Source organism: Protopterus annectens, chromosome 6.part0, assembly GCF_019279795.1.
Source record: "Protopterus annectens isolate FY-2018-M chromosome 6.part0, PAN1.0, whole genome shotgun sequence".
NCBI lineage: Eukaryota > Metazoa > Chordata > Ceratodontiformes > Protopteridae > Protopterus > Protopterus annectens.
Genome location: NC_056737.1, coordinates 1924395773 through 1924411760, shown reverse-complemented (window position 1 = coordinate 1924411760; position 15988 = coordinate 1924395773). Strand labels below are relative to the sequence as shown.

Genomic DNA, 15988 nt, shown 5'->3' with positions numbered 1-15988 from the left:
TTTTGTTTGTACTTTGGAGAAATAGATTCCAAATAGTAGCGGCCCCAGGACTGATCCCTGTAGAACACCACTGGTTACAGGTCTGCTGTTGGAGGTGGATTTCCCTATTTTGAATATATTGGTTCTATCAGTGAGCCAGTTAGCGACCCATCTAACGATGTAATGGTTGATAACTAGCTAGGTGAGTTTGTCAATGTCTGAGTGGGGGGTAGTGTCAAATACCTTGGCTAAGGCTAGATAGGTTGTATGCACAGATTTCCCTTCGTCCAGGGCCTTGGTGACTGTCTCAAAGACGTCCACCAGGTTTAACAGGCATGATCTCCCTTTGACAAGTCCAAACTGCGTAGGGCCAAGTGTTTGGAGATTACCTACATCTTTGTTAATGAGGTCCATGGATGATGCACTCCATGGCCTTGCAGATGAGGCTAGTCAGGCTAAATAGGTCTGTAGTTCTTGGGGTCTGTGGAAGCACCACCTTTGTGCAAGGGAATAACGGTGGCCATTTTCCATTCAGCCGGGACAAAGCTGGTGCTTAGACTGACTGAAGAGAGCACCCAATGGTGCTGCTAATTTTTGTTGGAGCTCTTGGAGGACGCAGCCTGGGATGTTATCAGGTCCCATAGATGCTGTGTTTTTGGCCATAGAGAGGACAATTATGACCTGCTCTTTAGAGAGACAAGATAGGGAACAGGTGGTAGGGATGTCATAGAGTATGTGTGGTGGTGATAGGGGAATGACGTTTTTACAGAACCTGTTGACCAACAGGTTAGCTATGTCCACAGGTTCAGTATATGTGGTATCAGTAACTACCAGTTTGGCACAAATCTGGGCCTTTCCTTTTAGGTTAGATATGTAACTAAAGAACACCTTATGGTTGTCTAGTTGAGGAAGCTAATTTGGATTCAGAGTTTGCTTTGGGGGACTTCTTAAGAAGTCTTATTTGCTTGTTTAAGCTGAGGAGGGAATGTTTCCAGGTCAGGCCTCACTCCCTCTTACTCTTGGATAACAATTTCTTCCTCTTGTTGTAAAGCCTGTTAGTGGCAGTTGCCCACCAGGCATAAGGGCCTGCAATTCATTTGGCCCTTACCTCAGCCAGAAAGGTGTGTGAGCTGCAGGCCCTTATGGCTGTTCCTCCTTTTTTGGTTTTTCATAAGGACGGGGTGTCTCTTCATACTAATCCTTCTATTATGCCCAAGATGGTTAATGAGCTGTCTCTTAATCAGTCTATTCATTTGCCCACTTTTTTCCGTTATCTGCAGTTTACTAGTGAGAAGGTTTTTCATACCTTGGATTTGCATAGACTGCTCTGATATTTGGATAAAACTAAAGCCATTCATAAATCTGAACAGCTTTTTGATTCCTTTCATCCTAGGTCTTTAGGTTTGGGTGTTTCTAAGTAAACTATTTTATCCTGAATATCTAAGGCCATTTCCTTTTGTTAGTCTTTTCATGAGAAAAGCCTTCCTTCTGTTAAGGCGCATTCTAACAGGGCTGTGATTTCTGGTGCTTTTTTCAAAGGTTTGGTTACTTCCTCCGTGCTTGTGTCAGCTAGTAGACTTCTGTGCATACTTTTACCAAGCACTATAAGTTGGATGTAGTTTCTAGTGCTAGAGCCAGATTTGCCAGGGCCATTCTCCATGGCTTTCTAGAGGAGTCTGCTGGACCTTCCTCCTCCCACCTTTCTTTTGAGCTTTTGTACTCACCCTACTGTGTGGAATACTGCAACAGTGATAGAGGACATAGTATAGTTGGGTAAAATCTTACCATAACAGTAGATGTCCTTCTCTTCACTGTTGTAGTATTTGCTCCCTTTGTCTTCCCCCTGTTTCTTTCTCCTCCTTAGATGCACATGTTCCCCTTTTCTTCTTGGACTGTTCCTCCTGGGGCTTTTCAGCTCTGGGGATGGTATTTCTGTATGTCACCTTTATGCCCTATGCCGTGCACTGGGAGCATACTTGTGACGTCCCCATTACAAACTAAGGCTTTGGTGTATTAGCTGGATGTTGGCTACCCTTGGCAGGGATCTCTATTGTAAGGAATACTGCAACAGTGAAGGGAAGGAATCCCTACTGTAAGGAATACTGCAGCAGTGAAGAGAGGGCCATCTGCTGTTATGGTAAGATTTTGCAAAACTGTACTTTTTGTGGGGAAAAGAGAGAGAGAGATGGAGAGTTTCCACCTTTTCCTTGTTATGAAGGCAGTGAGAAATTTTTGCCCTAGCTTGGAACTTAGCAACTTCAGTGGGCACATTTGGCATGTTGTTTTGGAAGATCATTCATCAGGTGAGCATGCAGCTTCTGCTGCAAGATACCTAGATGGTGTCCTGGGCAGCCAAGTGCACTGGATTATGCAGAATGCACCGTATTCAGCCCCTAATGAGCACACTGTTCTGCTGTTCTGCATTGAACAGCTTTGGCTCCACTACAAGAGTTTTGATTGGCTCGTATACCGCAATTACAGCCAGTCAGCTAATGGTTCCTGAGGACAGGAGCCAATGAGAGCTCCCAAGTACTTCCCCAATCACGCACCGGCAAAAGTTCTGGTGTCATTCAAAAGGGATCCAGTATCTGTCTGCCTGGGATAACATGATCAACAAACCGCGATGCTTTAAAAGAGATGCACCTGTCGCCCCTGGGATTCAGGTTACTGGCTAAGGCTCTTGCCATCCCTATAGTGACTTTTTTAGGCAAGGTTCAAAGGACAAAACTACCACCGTAATGGGTACAAGCAAGCAAAATCTGAAGGTAATGCTACTCAGTGCTAGAAATCTAAACCTCAAGATGCACTCTCTCAAGGCTGTCCTAAAAATGGAGAACATCTGTATCTGTGCAGTAACTGAGACCTGGTTCAAAGCTCCAGAGAACACCCCTGCAATACCAGGCTACAACTCATACCACACTTTTCGGCCACCAAACCAGGACCGAAACACTAAAGGTGGAGGAGTGTCCATATTCACACTTCCAGGCTGGTTGCCCAACACAATGCATCTAAAATTCTCCAGGTGCAACTAACACTAGGTAAGAGTGCAATACAAATTGTAGCTTGCTACATATCCCCCACCATGCCCCAAGATTCTCACTACACCTTTCTAAATATGGTGGAAAATGTTAAGATACAACCAAACACCCTAGTACTGGGTGATTTCAACTACCCTGCCATTAACTGGGAAAACTACTCCTGTATCAACACCTTTGCTCAACGGTTCTTGAAATTCATAAATTCCAATGCCCTAGATCAACTAATTCATAGTCCCACCAGGGGTACCAATATTCTAGACCTGGTCATTACCATATGGGAGATCGATGCTCCACACCAGTGGTCATCCCCCTCGTTGGTCAGATCAGACCATAAGCTAATCACCCTTGACATCCACATCCCACCCCCCTTTAAGAAAATCTCCATAAAAAACTTCATGCTTCTCAAGTCAGAAGTAACAAACTTCATAACACCCATGCAGATGGGAACTGGAAGTTCAACTGCTTAATCCTACACTAAGGTGCTGTACGAGCACATTCACTCGTGCATGGACTGAGCCATCCCAAATAGAACCAAGACACTGTCCTCTATATAAAAAAAAAAAAAAAAAAAAAAGGAAGCCAGTCTGGTGGACCCCTGCCATAAACAAGCTGTACAACAGAAGGAAGAAACTGATGCAGAAAAGAGGAAGAACCCAGGATTCAAAAAACTCCCTCACCAGCCTTCATAGAAAGCTGAGATCCCTCATGAAATCTTCCAAAGCTAGTTACGAAAACAAAATTGCCAAAGATTCCAAAGATGACCACAAGGCATTCTATAGCTATGTCAAGAATCTAAATGGCAATACTCAGATCTGCTCTGAGCTACAGCAGAATGGCACTAGATATACTGATGCCAAAGATATTGCCAATATCCTGGCAGATTCTATGACAGCTTTACCCCCCTCTCACCCGCTAAAGGGCCCATCTCAGTACTGAAAGAATGCCAAATTCCAGTAATCACTGCCACTCAGGTAAAAAACGCACTCTCCAAAGTCAAGAATACAGCAATCATGGGACCAGACAACATCCCGGGCTGTGTACTGCATGAACTACAAAATGAACTGGCACCTCACCTGTGTGTCATGTTTAATCATAGCCTCACCTCAGGCTTCATGCCCACAGAGTGGCGCACAGCTACAGTCATCCCACTCCACAAGGGGGGATCCAGTTTGGATCCCGGGAACTACCGTCCCATCAGTCTGACGAGCCCGATCTCCAAGGCCATGGAACATGTTGTCATGGAACTTATAAACAAAGACATTGGCAACCTTCAAACACTGGACGCCACCCAGTTTGGGATCATGAAGGGCTGATGTTGCCTCCTGAACTTGATTGACATCTTCGAATCAATTTCCTGAGCCGTGGACAAAGGGTAAGGTGGTTCACACAGCCTACTTGGACCTCACCAAGGCTTTCGACACCCCCCCTCCAAAGTCATAGATGAACTTAGTAAGCTGGGCATTAATTCCTACGTCATTCAATGGGTTTAAAACTGGCTTACTGACAGAAAACACACCTTAAAAGTAGCTGACTCCAAATCCAGCTCCAGACAAGTGGTGTACCACAGGCTTCTGTCCTGGGATCACTCTTGTTTCGCATCTACTTCCCTGAAGTACAGGCCAACACTAATACTCTGGTTTACAAAGTTCGCAGATGACAGCAAGCTGGGAGCCATTATTGAATCCCCAAATTATGTGGATAATGCTACAAAAGGATCTTACCGAAACAGATGCCTGATGCCAGAACCATGGGCTCAAGCTAAATGCCAAAAAATGTATAGTTATCCCCTTTGGGATAAACCACGTACCTGTGAACTACCACATAGGTGGCAGCACACTAAACACCGAAAGTGTGATAAGAGACAACAAAAACTGCAAGAATTTGATTTATTCACAGACACTGACCCCCCTGAAGATTATTAGACATGCACCTACTAGATGGCTGAGTCTAGGGAAAATAATTAACAGAAACTTGGCCATGTGGTGAGCTCTGAATTCATGTTTTTTGTCTGTATAGCCACGGTCAACTAAGATTGAATTGATCGCTAAACACCTACAGAGTCATGAAGTGCATATGATTTTTATGTTAAATATGCACCGGAACTACTGTTGGGGTTAAGCATTCAGCTTCAAAGCCGAGAAAGTCAGCTTTTGACACTGCATGCCACTGTGCATAAACTCCTGCAGCAGTATGCTGGCAGACTCCTTAGACCTGCAGCTGCTGTCAGACTACCGAAACAAGGTGATGTCTGTGTTGACTGACAGTACCTCTGTTCTGCCAAACAGTGAGCTATTGGCTATGAAGTTAAACAGTACATGAGTAGCCATGAGGAGGATATTGCTGGCACAGTTATTGAATTTAACTTTTATAAAAAACGTTAATGCGTTCTGTGCTTCAATGCTGCAGAAAATGCTTAAGTTTCCCATGCAGGACCACTTAATGAAAGATGCTGCATTCTTTATTAATCCTGCCAAAAAATTGGATATTTCTTCAGGACTTGTCAAGAATGTTGGTCTACATCTGGGTATCTGTGAAAATGATGCTGAGGCTAAACAGTTAATTGATGACTTTAGCCAGTATCAGGTTGAGGACACGGGGAACCTGACCAGTCCAGTGGATGGGCCCCACTCGTGTGTCAAAGTACTGGGGACACCTTCTCAGGGAACATTTGCATTGATGGGGGAACTGCCACTCTTTAAGCAGCTTATGATAACTCTACTTTGCTTGCCACATTCAAACAGAGAAGCTAAGAGCAGGTTAGGCAGAGTCCCACATTGACTCTCTTCAAGAGGAATCTTGATGAGTGGATGGGAGATCGTAGGTTTACCCCGGCTATCACTTCTTTGTCACTGTTAGACAGAGGCACAGTATATTAACCTCAAAAAAAGGCATAGCAAAATTAATTTAAAATGGGTGGCGAAAGCCAAACACACTCTGGCTAGGCTTATAAATGCCCTAGGGCAGATAGCCTAGTATGAACCTATGAACCTATACCTCACAAAGTGAAAACTGAATTGCGACAGTGTGTCAAAGTAAAAACATTGAACTCATTATTAGCAGTGAAAATGAATGAAGAACTGGACTGCTGTGATCTTAAGCTGCTAAAACATGTTAAATGCTGCTCAGAAAGCCATGGTAGCATACAGTGTGTGCATGTGGTGTATCTAATGTATAATGATGTGTAGTGCAAGAACAGCATCATCCTAACAAGTCTGTTTAGAGGATTTAAGTGTAGCAAGTGGATTAATGACAATTTGATTTTTTTTTTATTTGTACAAAAGTGCCATTTATCTTCTTATGGTGTGGTAATGGTATTGCAGCTTGTAAAATAAAGGTTTTCTATCTGAATCAAGTGTCCTGTATTGAATTTTATAAATGTTCTAGACCCTATGGCAATGGCATTTTTCGCGCAGTGCAGAAATAGGGTGTTCCACATTTTGATTGATTCACACATTGCTAGGGTTTGTGCTCCACATTGTCCTCTTAAAAGATTGAGACGTATGATGGTGTCACAAGACATAATGAATACCATTTTTGGCATGTCTTCACAGTTTCAGATCATTAGAGCCAGGGTCCTTCTGTTCACTCTGAATAGGCTTCAGTTTCAAGATAAAGCTTTGCTATTTGGTCTCTCTTTCTATGGCTGCAGTATTTAATAAGGTGCTAGCCATAGTGGCAGACATCAAAACTTATGATCCCTTACTGGATACCTGGCTGTTGATACCATTTAGAAACTGTCTTGTTTTGGACTATTTGTGGTATTTTTGTAGTTGCATGCCCTGTGGATTACTGTAAATTGAGACGTGTCACTCTTACGCCAGTACAGCAGATTTTCTTTGGAGCAGGTTGAAAGATGGCCTTAAGTGTTTTTTTGTTTTTTTTCCTGCCTGCAAAGCATACCCAGGAAGTCACTGCCTCCTCAATCTGGATAAGGATGCAGAGATTTCTGGAAGCACAGTCACTTTGTCTCCCTGAATTCATGGTGTCTTCATTCTTCACAGTCCTTTTCACTTACTTGATGAATGGGGTGCTTAAAGTGGGCAATGAGGTGCTAGTGAATGCAGAGTCATTCTTTACTCAAAGCCCTTCTAATAGTCTTTCAAACCTATCACTGGGCTGTAGAGTAGTGGATGCTGCCTAGTAAATTGTGTAATAGGTTATTATTCCTGCAGGTGAATGTGCTATGGCTCCTGATGACTTTGTTCTGGTAGGGTAAGGAACCCATGTGGATTTCTCCATGGTGCTGAGAAGCTAGAGTACCCTAGAAACAGTCTTTCATAAATCTATTGGTGCTTAGGGCAGTGTTTCTCATTCTATGAGATATGGAAATGGAGCTGAGAAATGAAACCCTCATGGTATGGTTTGGACATACAGCCCATGGTGTAATAAATGGGTGGGCTGGATGGCTGCATTTGTACATTCTTTACAGAAAGGTGACTCAGGTGTGTCAGTGGGACACACAGGTATCTCTGCTCTACTATAGTTTACATTCTGAGGAAGTGACCCTGCTGGATTCCCTCAGTCCCAGTTGTCCTCTTCTGGAGTTTGGAATAGGGGAGTCCTGTTTGGTCCGGATATTTCAGGACGTATACCGCAGGACTTGTTCAATTGTGAGAATTTGGTCCTCCACCCTTCTGCTGTTTTCAGTGAAATTTATGTTGAATGTGTACTATTCTCTTGCCCATAAATTTCCTGGACATACTCAAATTTCACAGAAGTGGTTCAAAAGTAATCTGCATTGCCTTGTGGTGGTTGTGAAGGGTATGATTTTGGGTCTACCTCACGACTGAAATTTAATTTGACTGAATTTGATTTGACCAAGACCATACCACCGAATTTTCAAAATACTAAAAACTCATTTGACTGAATCTCTCTAAGTCATAGACGTGATGTGGGTTTCCCTTCTCCTGTGACTTGCTTGTGATAAAAAGAATTACTGTAACTTATAATGCTGATAGTCAGAATACCAAAAGGCATGTAGAAAGTGGTGGTGTAGTGTTTCTAAATGTGGTATGTGTGTGTAAATTTTTATGGGTAGTATCTCAAGTAATATGGCAGATGTTTTGTGCATTCCCAGCAGTACTGGCAGCGTGTAGATTATTGTAAGGTAAGTAAAAGGTATATCCCCATCTCCCCACTGTTGTGTGATCCTGGAGTTAGTATATATAGTTGGAGGTGTGTGTGGGGCACAGCCCCCCCAATTGGGTGGTGTGAGGGGCATTGCCCCCCACCTAGTTTGGTTTTATATTGTCCGGTTTCTGTTGAGAGGGTATGTAAGTAGTTTTTAAGTTCTGGAAAGAGTTGGTCATTGGTAGTGTAAGTTTGCATGTCTATGGTTTACAAGTTAATATTTTGAAATTTAGCATTGTAAGGTTTCAGTATTACAAGTTTCAGTCAAGTGAGTTTTCAATATTTTGAAAATTAAGTATTTTGGTCTCGGTCAAATGAAAGTCAGCCAAATGAAATTTAAGTCGTGTGAAGTAGACCCATGATTTCATACGGTAATGAGTCTGGCAATACAGGAAGGGTAGAGCAGTACAAGCAGAATCCCACTGAGCAGGGTAGCAGTTGGCTTCACTTCCAGGCTTGGCTGCTTCATTTGATCCTAGCTGGATCGTCGATCTGATGTTTTGGAAAGCACTATGGCAGCCAGAAAGCTTTAACTCCTCACATGTAGTCTGCGGAGTAGAATTTTTTTTTCTGGGGAAGACAGCTGCACTAAACATCCTCACTTGGTTAGTTTGCATGTTTTTGTGACTTGTATCTGGTACCTGTGTGACATGGTTACTTGGTTATCTCACACACTGGGTGCATGTTTACACCTTTTTGGTGTACTGTGTGAGCTTGTGACTGGCAGAAATGTGGCCCTAAGAATCTGCTCGCAAAGCAGCTCTAGTCACATTCTGTATCTTCAACTGTTTAAGAACTCTCCCTCCTCCTCCTTGCAATATGAATTACATAATTGATGGGCTTTTCTTTATCCAGTTCAGACTGGCTGCGTCAGCAACTATTGAATGGTCTCCTTGACTGTGTTTTTTCACCTCTATCTGTGTAGGATCACTGAGATCCTAAGTCATTATATATAGGAAACCCTGTTTGGTCATCATACCCAGGTGTCTATTTGGACTAACACATTTTACCCCATAAGTGATCTCAGCTCTAACAGTCAATTCAGCTTCCTGCTTTCATTCCAGGGGCATAGTTCAGGGAACTACAGTTCTTTTTGTGCTTGATGTTGGTATTGGTTTAGGTTGTACTCCGAGGGTGTATGCATTTAAAAAGTCAGACCAGTTATTTATATCACTGTTTCTTGGACGGATAGACTGCTAACTGCATTGTCTCTTGCGTCCAGGTAACTAACCAACTATTAAAAATGCTATAAGCCCCACTTCTCTGGTGTCTTCCAGTGCCTGCTTCATGAATGTGTCCTTTGCAGACATTTGCATCATGGTCAATGCCTTCACCATGCGTTATTGCTTGGAGTGTGAGGCTGCAATTTTAACCTTCTTTGGCACCTCTGTGTTTTAGGGCTGTGCTTGCTTTGGTCTTTCACTGGTTTCAGACACCTAGAAAGAGCTAGACTGTGCTGCTTAAACTCCTTTCTAGCAGTTACTCATTGAAGCATTGCTTTGAAATAGTATATAACAGATTTATACTGATTATATTGATTTGTGTGAGAAGGCCCTCTGAAGTGGGTGTTTACCATGGCTTGGACTTAATACATTTAGATGACTCTTCCGTCTGGCATTAGTAGGTGATTCTAGAAATTCAGGGACATGTATAATTTTGTCTTTTAGGTATACTGAGGGGAGTGCAAGGAAACTGGCTTGGTCTACTTCCCTTATACTTGACATCATGGCTTGTGTCAGCAAGAGGCATCCATGTATTGGATCTTGGAAGGTTCATGTTTTTCAGAATTGTGCCATTCTGAGGGTATCAAAAGTGCAAATGTCACTGTAAAACAGTTACTTAAGCAGAAGCATACATTTCACATCAGCTCATGCAGTAATACAAAAACTGAAATGGTACACCAAATGAAACTACTCGGTTATAAGTGATGACAACTATAAATTCAATCACTGTAGTTTTACAAATCATTAATAAAACTCATTAAAATTTGGCTCCCTGTGCATGGTGAAGCACTGCTTAAGACACTGCAGGGACTCTTAGCATTAACCTACTTCTGACATTGCTGTATGCTTCCCCTATTTTAACAAACATCTTTACTAGTTGCATACCTCTCAGCCTCTTAGTGCAAGAAATCTGGACAAAGCCTGACAAAATGGGGGGAGGGGGGACAAAGGCCCCAAAAATAGGGACAGTTTAAATATAGCTCTTACAAACTTAAAATACTGCTAGAGTAATAAGGTTTGTTAGTATACATTTTCTGAAGGATTTGAAGTGTGAAACTCAAATACATGTTATTTAGTGACTTCAGTCCTTAGATCATCACAGTGACTTGCCAGAAAACCACAAATTTTATGAGGAATAGACCAAAAATATAAGGCAAAAATCTGGACATTCTGCAAAAACCTGGACAGTTTAGATTTATAAGTAGTCATACCTCTCAACTGACCTCATGCTACTAAAAAGTAGCTAAATTTACACCCATTTTTCTTACAAAGCACATCATTGCCCAACATTAAAACCGTTAAACTGGCACAAACTCCTTAACCAACTTTCAACTAATCACTGCTCACAATCTCTCATACTGTTTTCCAAAATGCCCGTTATCAGAACACGCTCTACATTACAGCTCCTCTAGTAGAGACATTCAGTCTAGCAGTAAACTCCTAACTATTAGTAAATTATACAACTCTGATAGAAACTAATTTTACCTCACTCCGGGTCATAACTGTGAAACATCATTCTTACTCATTTAAACCAATCCTGCTTGCTAGGCTAGTCTTTCCACAATCCTTGTCATTGCATGAACTCAGACTTTTTCTCCATCGTATACTCCTTTATATGCTTAGCACTATCTCCTAACTAACATTCTCTATTCCCCAACTAAAACAATACCCATTTTCTTTCCTCTGCTCTGTTTTTCTCTCTTCCTACCTCATCTATCTTGTATCCTTCATATTAATGTTCTCTCTCATTGTTTCTCACTGTAACCATCTTTAAACATGTAACTACATTGTTACCCTTTTTTAAAGACTTGTATATTTTTTCACTGTATATACCTTAATGCCACCAAATATGTTTTTTACTGTACTTTAAAAATGTTGCTAATTATGTATTCATGCAATTTTGTGGAGCTTTTCTCCCCAAGCCTCCGCTGAAAATGGGCACTACCCAGTTGGACTTAGCTAGTCCAAAAAAAAAGCAGTTTCTGCTTGTTTACGGTTTATTGCACTGGTGCTTAGATTATTAAAATCATATTCAAACAGAATCACCAACTTTCATTCATCAGTATATAAAGCACTTAAATATATAACCGACATGCAGTTATTAAATTCCTATACACTGTTTTGGTAACTTGGCACAAGTCATGCATACAGTTATTACTCAAATCAAACTAATGCAGTTCATAACTTTTTTCGATGAGAAACTCCTGAATGTAAAAAAGTTGCTGTTAAGTGTCTGGTAATTACTTGAAAATTTTGACTTTATTTACCTCATGGGAGAACTTTAGGACCTTAGCGATGAACCACATTTTAGCCCACAAATATGTAATTAATCCCTATAATTTGAAAATCTGGGAACAAATTTTCAATATTATATTGGCTTAAAACTTGAAGTCTGAACTATTCTTTTATTATACCTATTTTATAATACAATAATATCTGGAACTTTATTATCACAAATACTATACCTGGAGGAAATGATCTTTATTTTTACAATTGTGGAAAAGCATGGAAGCATTCATGTAAATAATGTATATATGTTAGAATGTTATTAGAAATTTTGTTTGGTAATCATTGGTTTATTTCTATGTTATATGTTTTGTATGAATAGCGTGAAAAATAATAAAGAATTATTATTGAAAAAAAAGAAAATTTTGACTTTATTTGTTAATGATTAACAAATGATTACTTTGAGGAAAACAATTTGACTTCTCCAATTACTAATTATTGTCTGTTTTAGTGCACAAAAACACTAAACTGTAAGAGCCAGTCATTAGAAAAAATGAGTACTACCAAAATGTCAAAAAAAACTTCTGAAACAGGGTGTGACTATAAATCTTTAAAGATTATTTAGATTTTAGAACATAGTTGCCTTAATTCAGCCTTTCAGTCATCTCAGTTGTCAATGACAGAAGTTTTCAGAAAACTGAATCACATCCTCGTTACACTGTACGTACTGAAACAAATTTGGCAGTCTAGAATGGTAATGCATTTATTTGATAAACTACATATTTTAGTGATAGTACTTTAAACATTACAGCATATATGAAATAAGTTATGCATACACATTTTTACATTTCTTTGTAGTGTAATTGCTAGTGCCACATACTTTTTTTTTTTAGAGTAGGCCTTAATCTCTGATTTTGTACTGTGATGTCTGAATTTCAGATTGCACAGTAAAGTGTGAAATTGCTAGTACAACATGGTTAGTCAGTCACCCCCCCCCCCCCCCCCCCATGACTATATGTAGTAGAAAACCCATCAGTCTTTCACAAGGTCTTGATATTTTTGTAGCTGTGTTGCATTGCTTCTTGAAACTGGTCATTTTTGTTACTGCCAAAATGTACTTGTTTCTTTTACTACCTGGGATACATAGGAGTGGAAATCCTTATGAGATATTTGCTTCCCACAAGAAATACAATTATTAACTTTTACTGACATCGGTCTGAGGCAAGAAAAAGTTTCCCCAATGGGGTACTTAGCTTTTTAGAAGACTTCGATTCTGGATTCGGAATGAAAATCTCAGGAGTCAGCTGACCGGCACTGGCGAACTGCTTCTGCTTCAGGCACCACGCTGCAAGAAAGACTGAAGAAAATGGCGTCTGCTGCACCTTGTATATCTCTGTTGCACTGACGTCAGGGAAGAAGCGACAGCAACCGACGCCGGACCAAGACTTTGGAACTCAGGCCGACTGGGGAACCGCCTGATGGCAGGATAAACCCAAGTGTAATGACTGCAGCAGTGTCTACACTCAAACATCTACATTTATGGTAGGTACAAAACTGTACTTTTTCTTTCCCACACCCTAGAATAAGGGAGAAACAGTTTGTTAGACACTGGATGTCTTTATGCGAGTCATACTAGATTGACAGGAATAAGTTCTTCAGCTGTTGGTCGGCTATGAAGGAGAGGATACAAGGACAAGTAGTGTGTGATGAGACAATTTTTATATCTTGCCCCCATGCGCTTGTCTGTTCTCATCAGAGCAAGTCACTCCAGGCAAAGGCAGGGTCTATTCTTCCAAGGCTCTGGCTACCTTTGTAATTTATTGAAAGGGGTGGACTAAAGAAATATTATACAAGCAGAAACTGTGTGTCCTGTGTGCATCTTACTTGATACTACAAATAAGAAATTATCCAATTGTGTGCAGCTGTGCTAGAACCATTTTCCAGGGGCAACTCCCTGGATTGCTAAGCCTTGGTAACAGTCCCATATAGCTTAAGACTATTGCAACACAGATCTAATGATGAACACAGTACAGTAGTATAAGTAAACTTACCATACACAGTAGATGTTAAAGTAGATCACTATTGCAGTAGCCAGTACCCCACATCCCAACCCCACTATAGTTTCATGTTTTGTTTTTTCCAGGGTGTAGGATTTTTATGGTTTCAATTCCCATTTGCCAAAGCTCTAGCCTCCTTTTTTTCTGATGCATGAAACTCTGAACTGTTGGCTCCCAGCTACTTTATTTTATCTTCTCTCAAACAGATAAGTGTCTTGGGTGCATGGAAGTTGCCCAAAAGCTTTGAAAGTTGGCCAGTCCTTGGCAGGATGTCCCATGTAGCTTAAGGCTACTGCAACAGTGATTTATTTCAATAGTTACTGTTATGTTAAGTTAACATGTGAATATACAATCTGTTGCAGTGAGTAGCTGACGTGACTGTGCTGTGTTAAAGAAATCATTTCTTAGTACTGATCATGACCTAATGTTAGTAATGCAACATGAACTTTACCAAGAGGCTTGTGTTGCTAAAAAAATAGCTAAGGTCTGACTGAGATCTGTGAAGAAAGTTTTTTTGGTATTCTGCTGCAGGAATTTCTTATTGTAGTATTTTGGGGAGTACAAAATGGTTGTTTCTTGTGTCCACCCCATCACTGGAAACTGCATGCATTTTACATCTCAGTGCCTTAACCTGTAATGTAGATATTTCTGTTTTTTCAGGCAAGCTTTTCCAACAACAAATAGGCAAATACTGCTGTAAAAATTAGTCCTTATTTAAATGTTTGTAAAGTATTAACCAAAACAGGACAATTAGTTGAACAGTTCTTAGGTACCTGATGAAGTGATTCGTATACAAGTAAAATAATGTTTAGTTAAGTCATTTTGTTTTGTTAGTTTATTCTGCATTTCACCATACTAATAGTATGATACACAAAACGTCCAACTCTAAACCAAACTAGTGATGTATCTTTTTGCTTTCTCATGGGGAAGAAAAAAATAACCTGTCTAGTGTTTACGGGAAAATTCACGATTTAAGTACAAATTTATTACATCCAAGAAATTCCACAACTTATGTTTTATAGCATCTCCTCTGAACACAGACAATATTATCGGATCAAGTTTAATGCATTTTAACAGGGCTATGTTCTTTGAATGCTAATGTAAAATTGTATTTTTTAATGTTTTGTCTGTTTTAGGTAAACAGCTTTGAACAGTTCAGCATTAACTATGCTAATGAGAAGTTGCAGGAATATTTCAACAAACATATCTTTTCACTGGAACAGCTGGAATATAATAGGTAAGAATGGTCTTCTAGTTATCTTAGTTTGTTAGGCTTTTGGTTAATCATAATTTATTTAGCAGATGATCTGGAAAGACTGGCACACAGCTGATATTTATAGGTGAGACAATAGTGAAATGCTTTCTCTGTGGTCTAAGGCTCCTGAAGCGTAGCCTGCATCAGTTGTTGGCCGGATACAGCAAGAAGAAAAGTGTTGACATCAACAGTCTCTCTTGTATAAAAAGAATCCCTTTAAGGCATTGTTTTCTCTTTTTTTTTTATTCATAGCATTTTAATAATTCTAATTGTAGAATTGTATATGCAAGACAGTTAAAAAAATGTCCATGTTTAACCACTTGATTCCATTGGCCTGTACTACTTTGGTAGTAGTATTTTCACAAAGGATACAAGCAGCTCTTTTATATTGTGCATGTGCAGATAGTACAGTCTGTTATTTCGCAGTCAACCTAGCCACAGGTACAGTGAACATCAAATCAGTACCACAAAATGATATTTCAGGTCAAGGGGTGCAAAAAGAACTGCCCAAGTCTTGGACTAGAATGTTGAAGGTGGCCATTGTATAGCTTGTGTGACTGTTATGTAACTTAACCTCTTTGCTTTTTCACCATTATACTTATTTATATCTTAACTGGGCTGATGGCAGTTGAGTACCCCTCAAGGACATTATCAGGAGCTTTTGGAACAAAATTGTATGGACTCTCCTGTCTATAGAGAGCACTACAACATTGAGAGGGCCACTGTATGTCGCAATAAATGCAGCCGAGACATGTAGACAGGTGACTATTTTTCATACATACCTGCAATGGTTCTAATTGCTTATCTATGCAGATTTTGGTCTCCAAGCAAGCTGGTGAAATGTGTATAGTCGTATTTTTTTATATTAATTTGTGCACAGATTCCTCTACTTACCCAGATCACCAGCAGTGGAAGAGGCCTGTCCACTCTGCTGTAACTGGCTGCCATTTCTAACAGTCCTCTTATCAGTGTTCTTTGTAAATTGACATAAAGCATTGCTGCTGTTTATATCCTCTGTACTGCAGCTACCCCTTAGGTTGTGCATCCCTAGAGTTGTGTATAGTCCATTAGAATCAGGTA

General features: G+C 40.3%; 1 protein-coding gene across 1 annotated transcript in view; it reads left to right on the top strand.

Annotated features, from left to right (window-relative positions):
- The window catches only part of LOC122804987 (unconventional myosin-X-like), a 2302513-nt gene that overhangs the window by 252727 nt on the left and 2033798 nt on the right, over positions 1-15988 (top strand). Inside the window, exon 9 of the mRNA XM_044075233.1 lies at positions 14790-14890. Coding sequence (XP_043931168.1) covers positions 14790-14890 — 101 coding nt within the window. The remainder of the gene's footprint in view (positions 1-14789; positions 14891-15988) is intronic.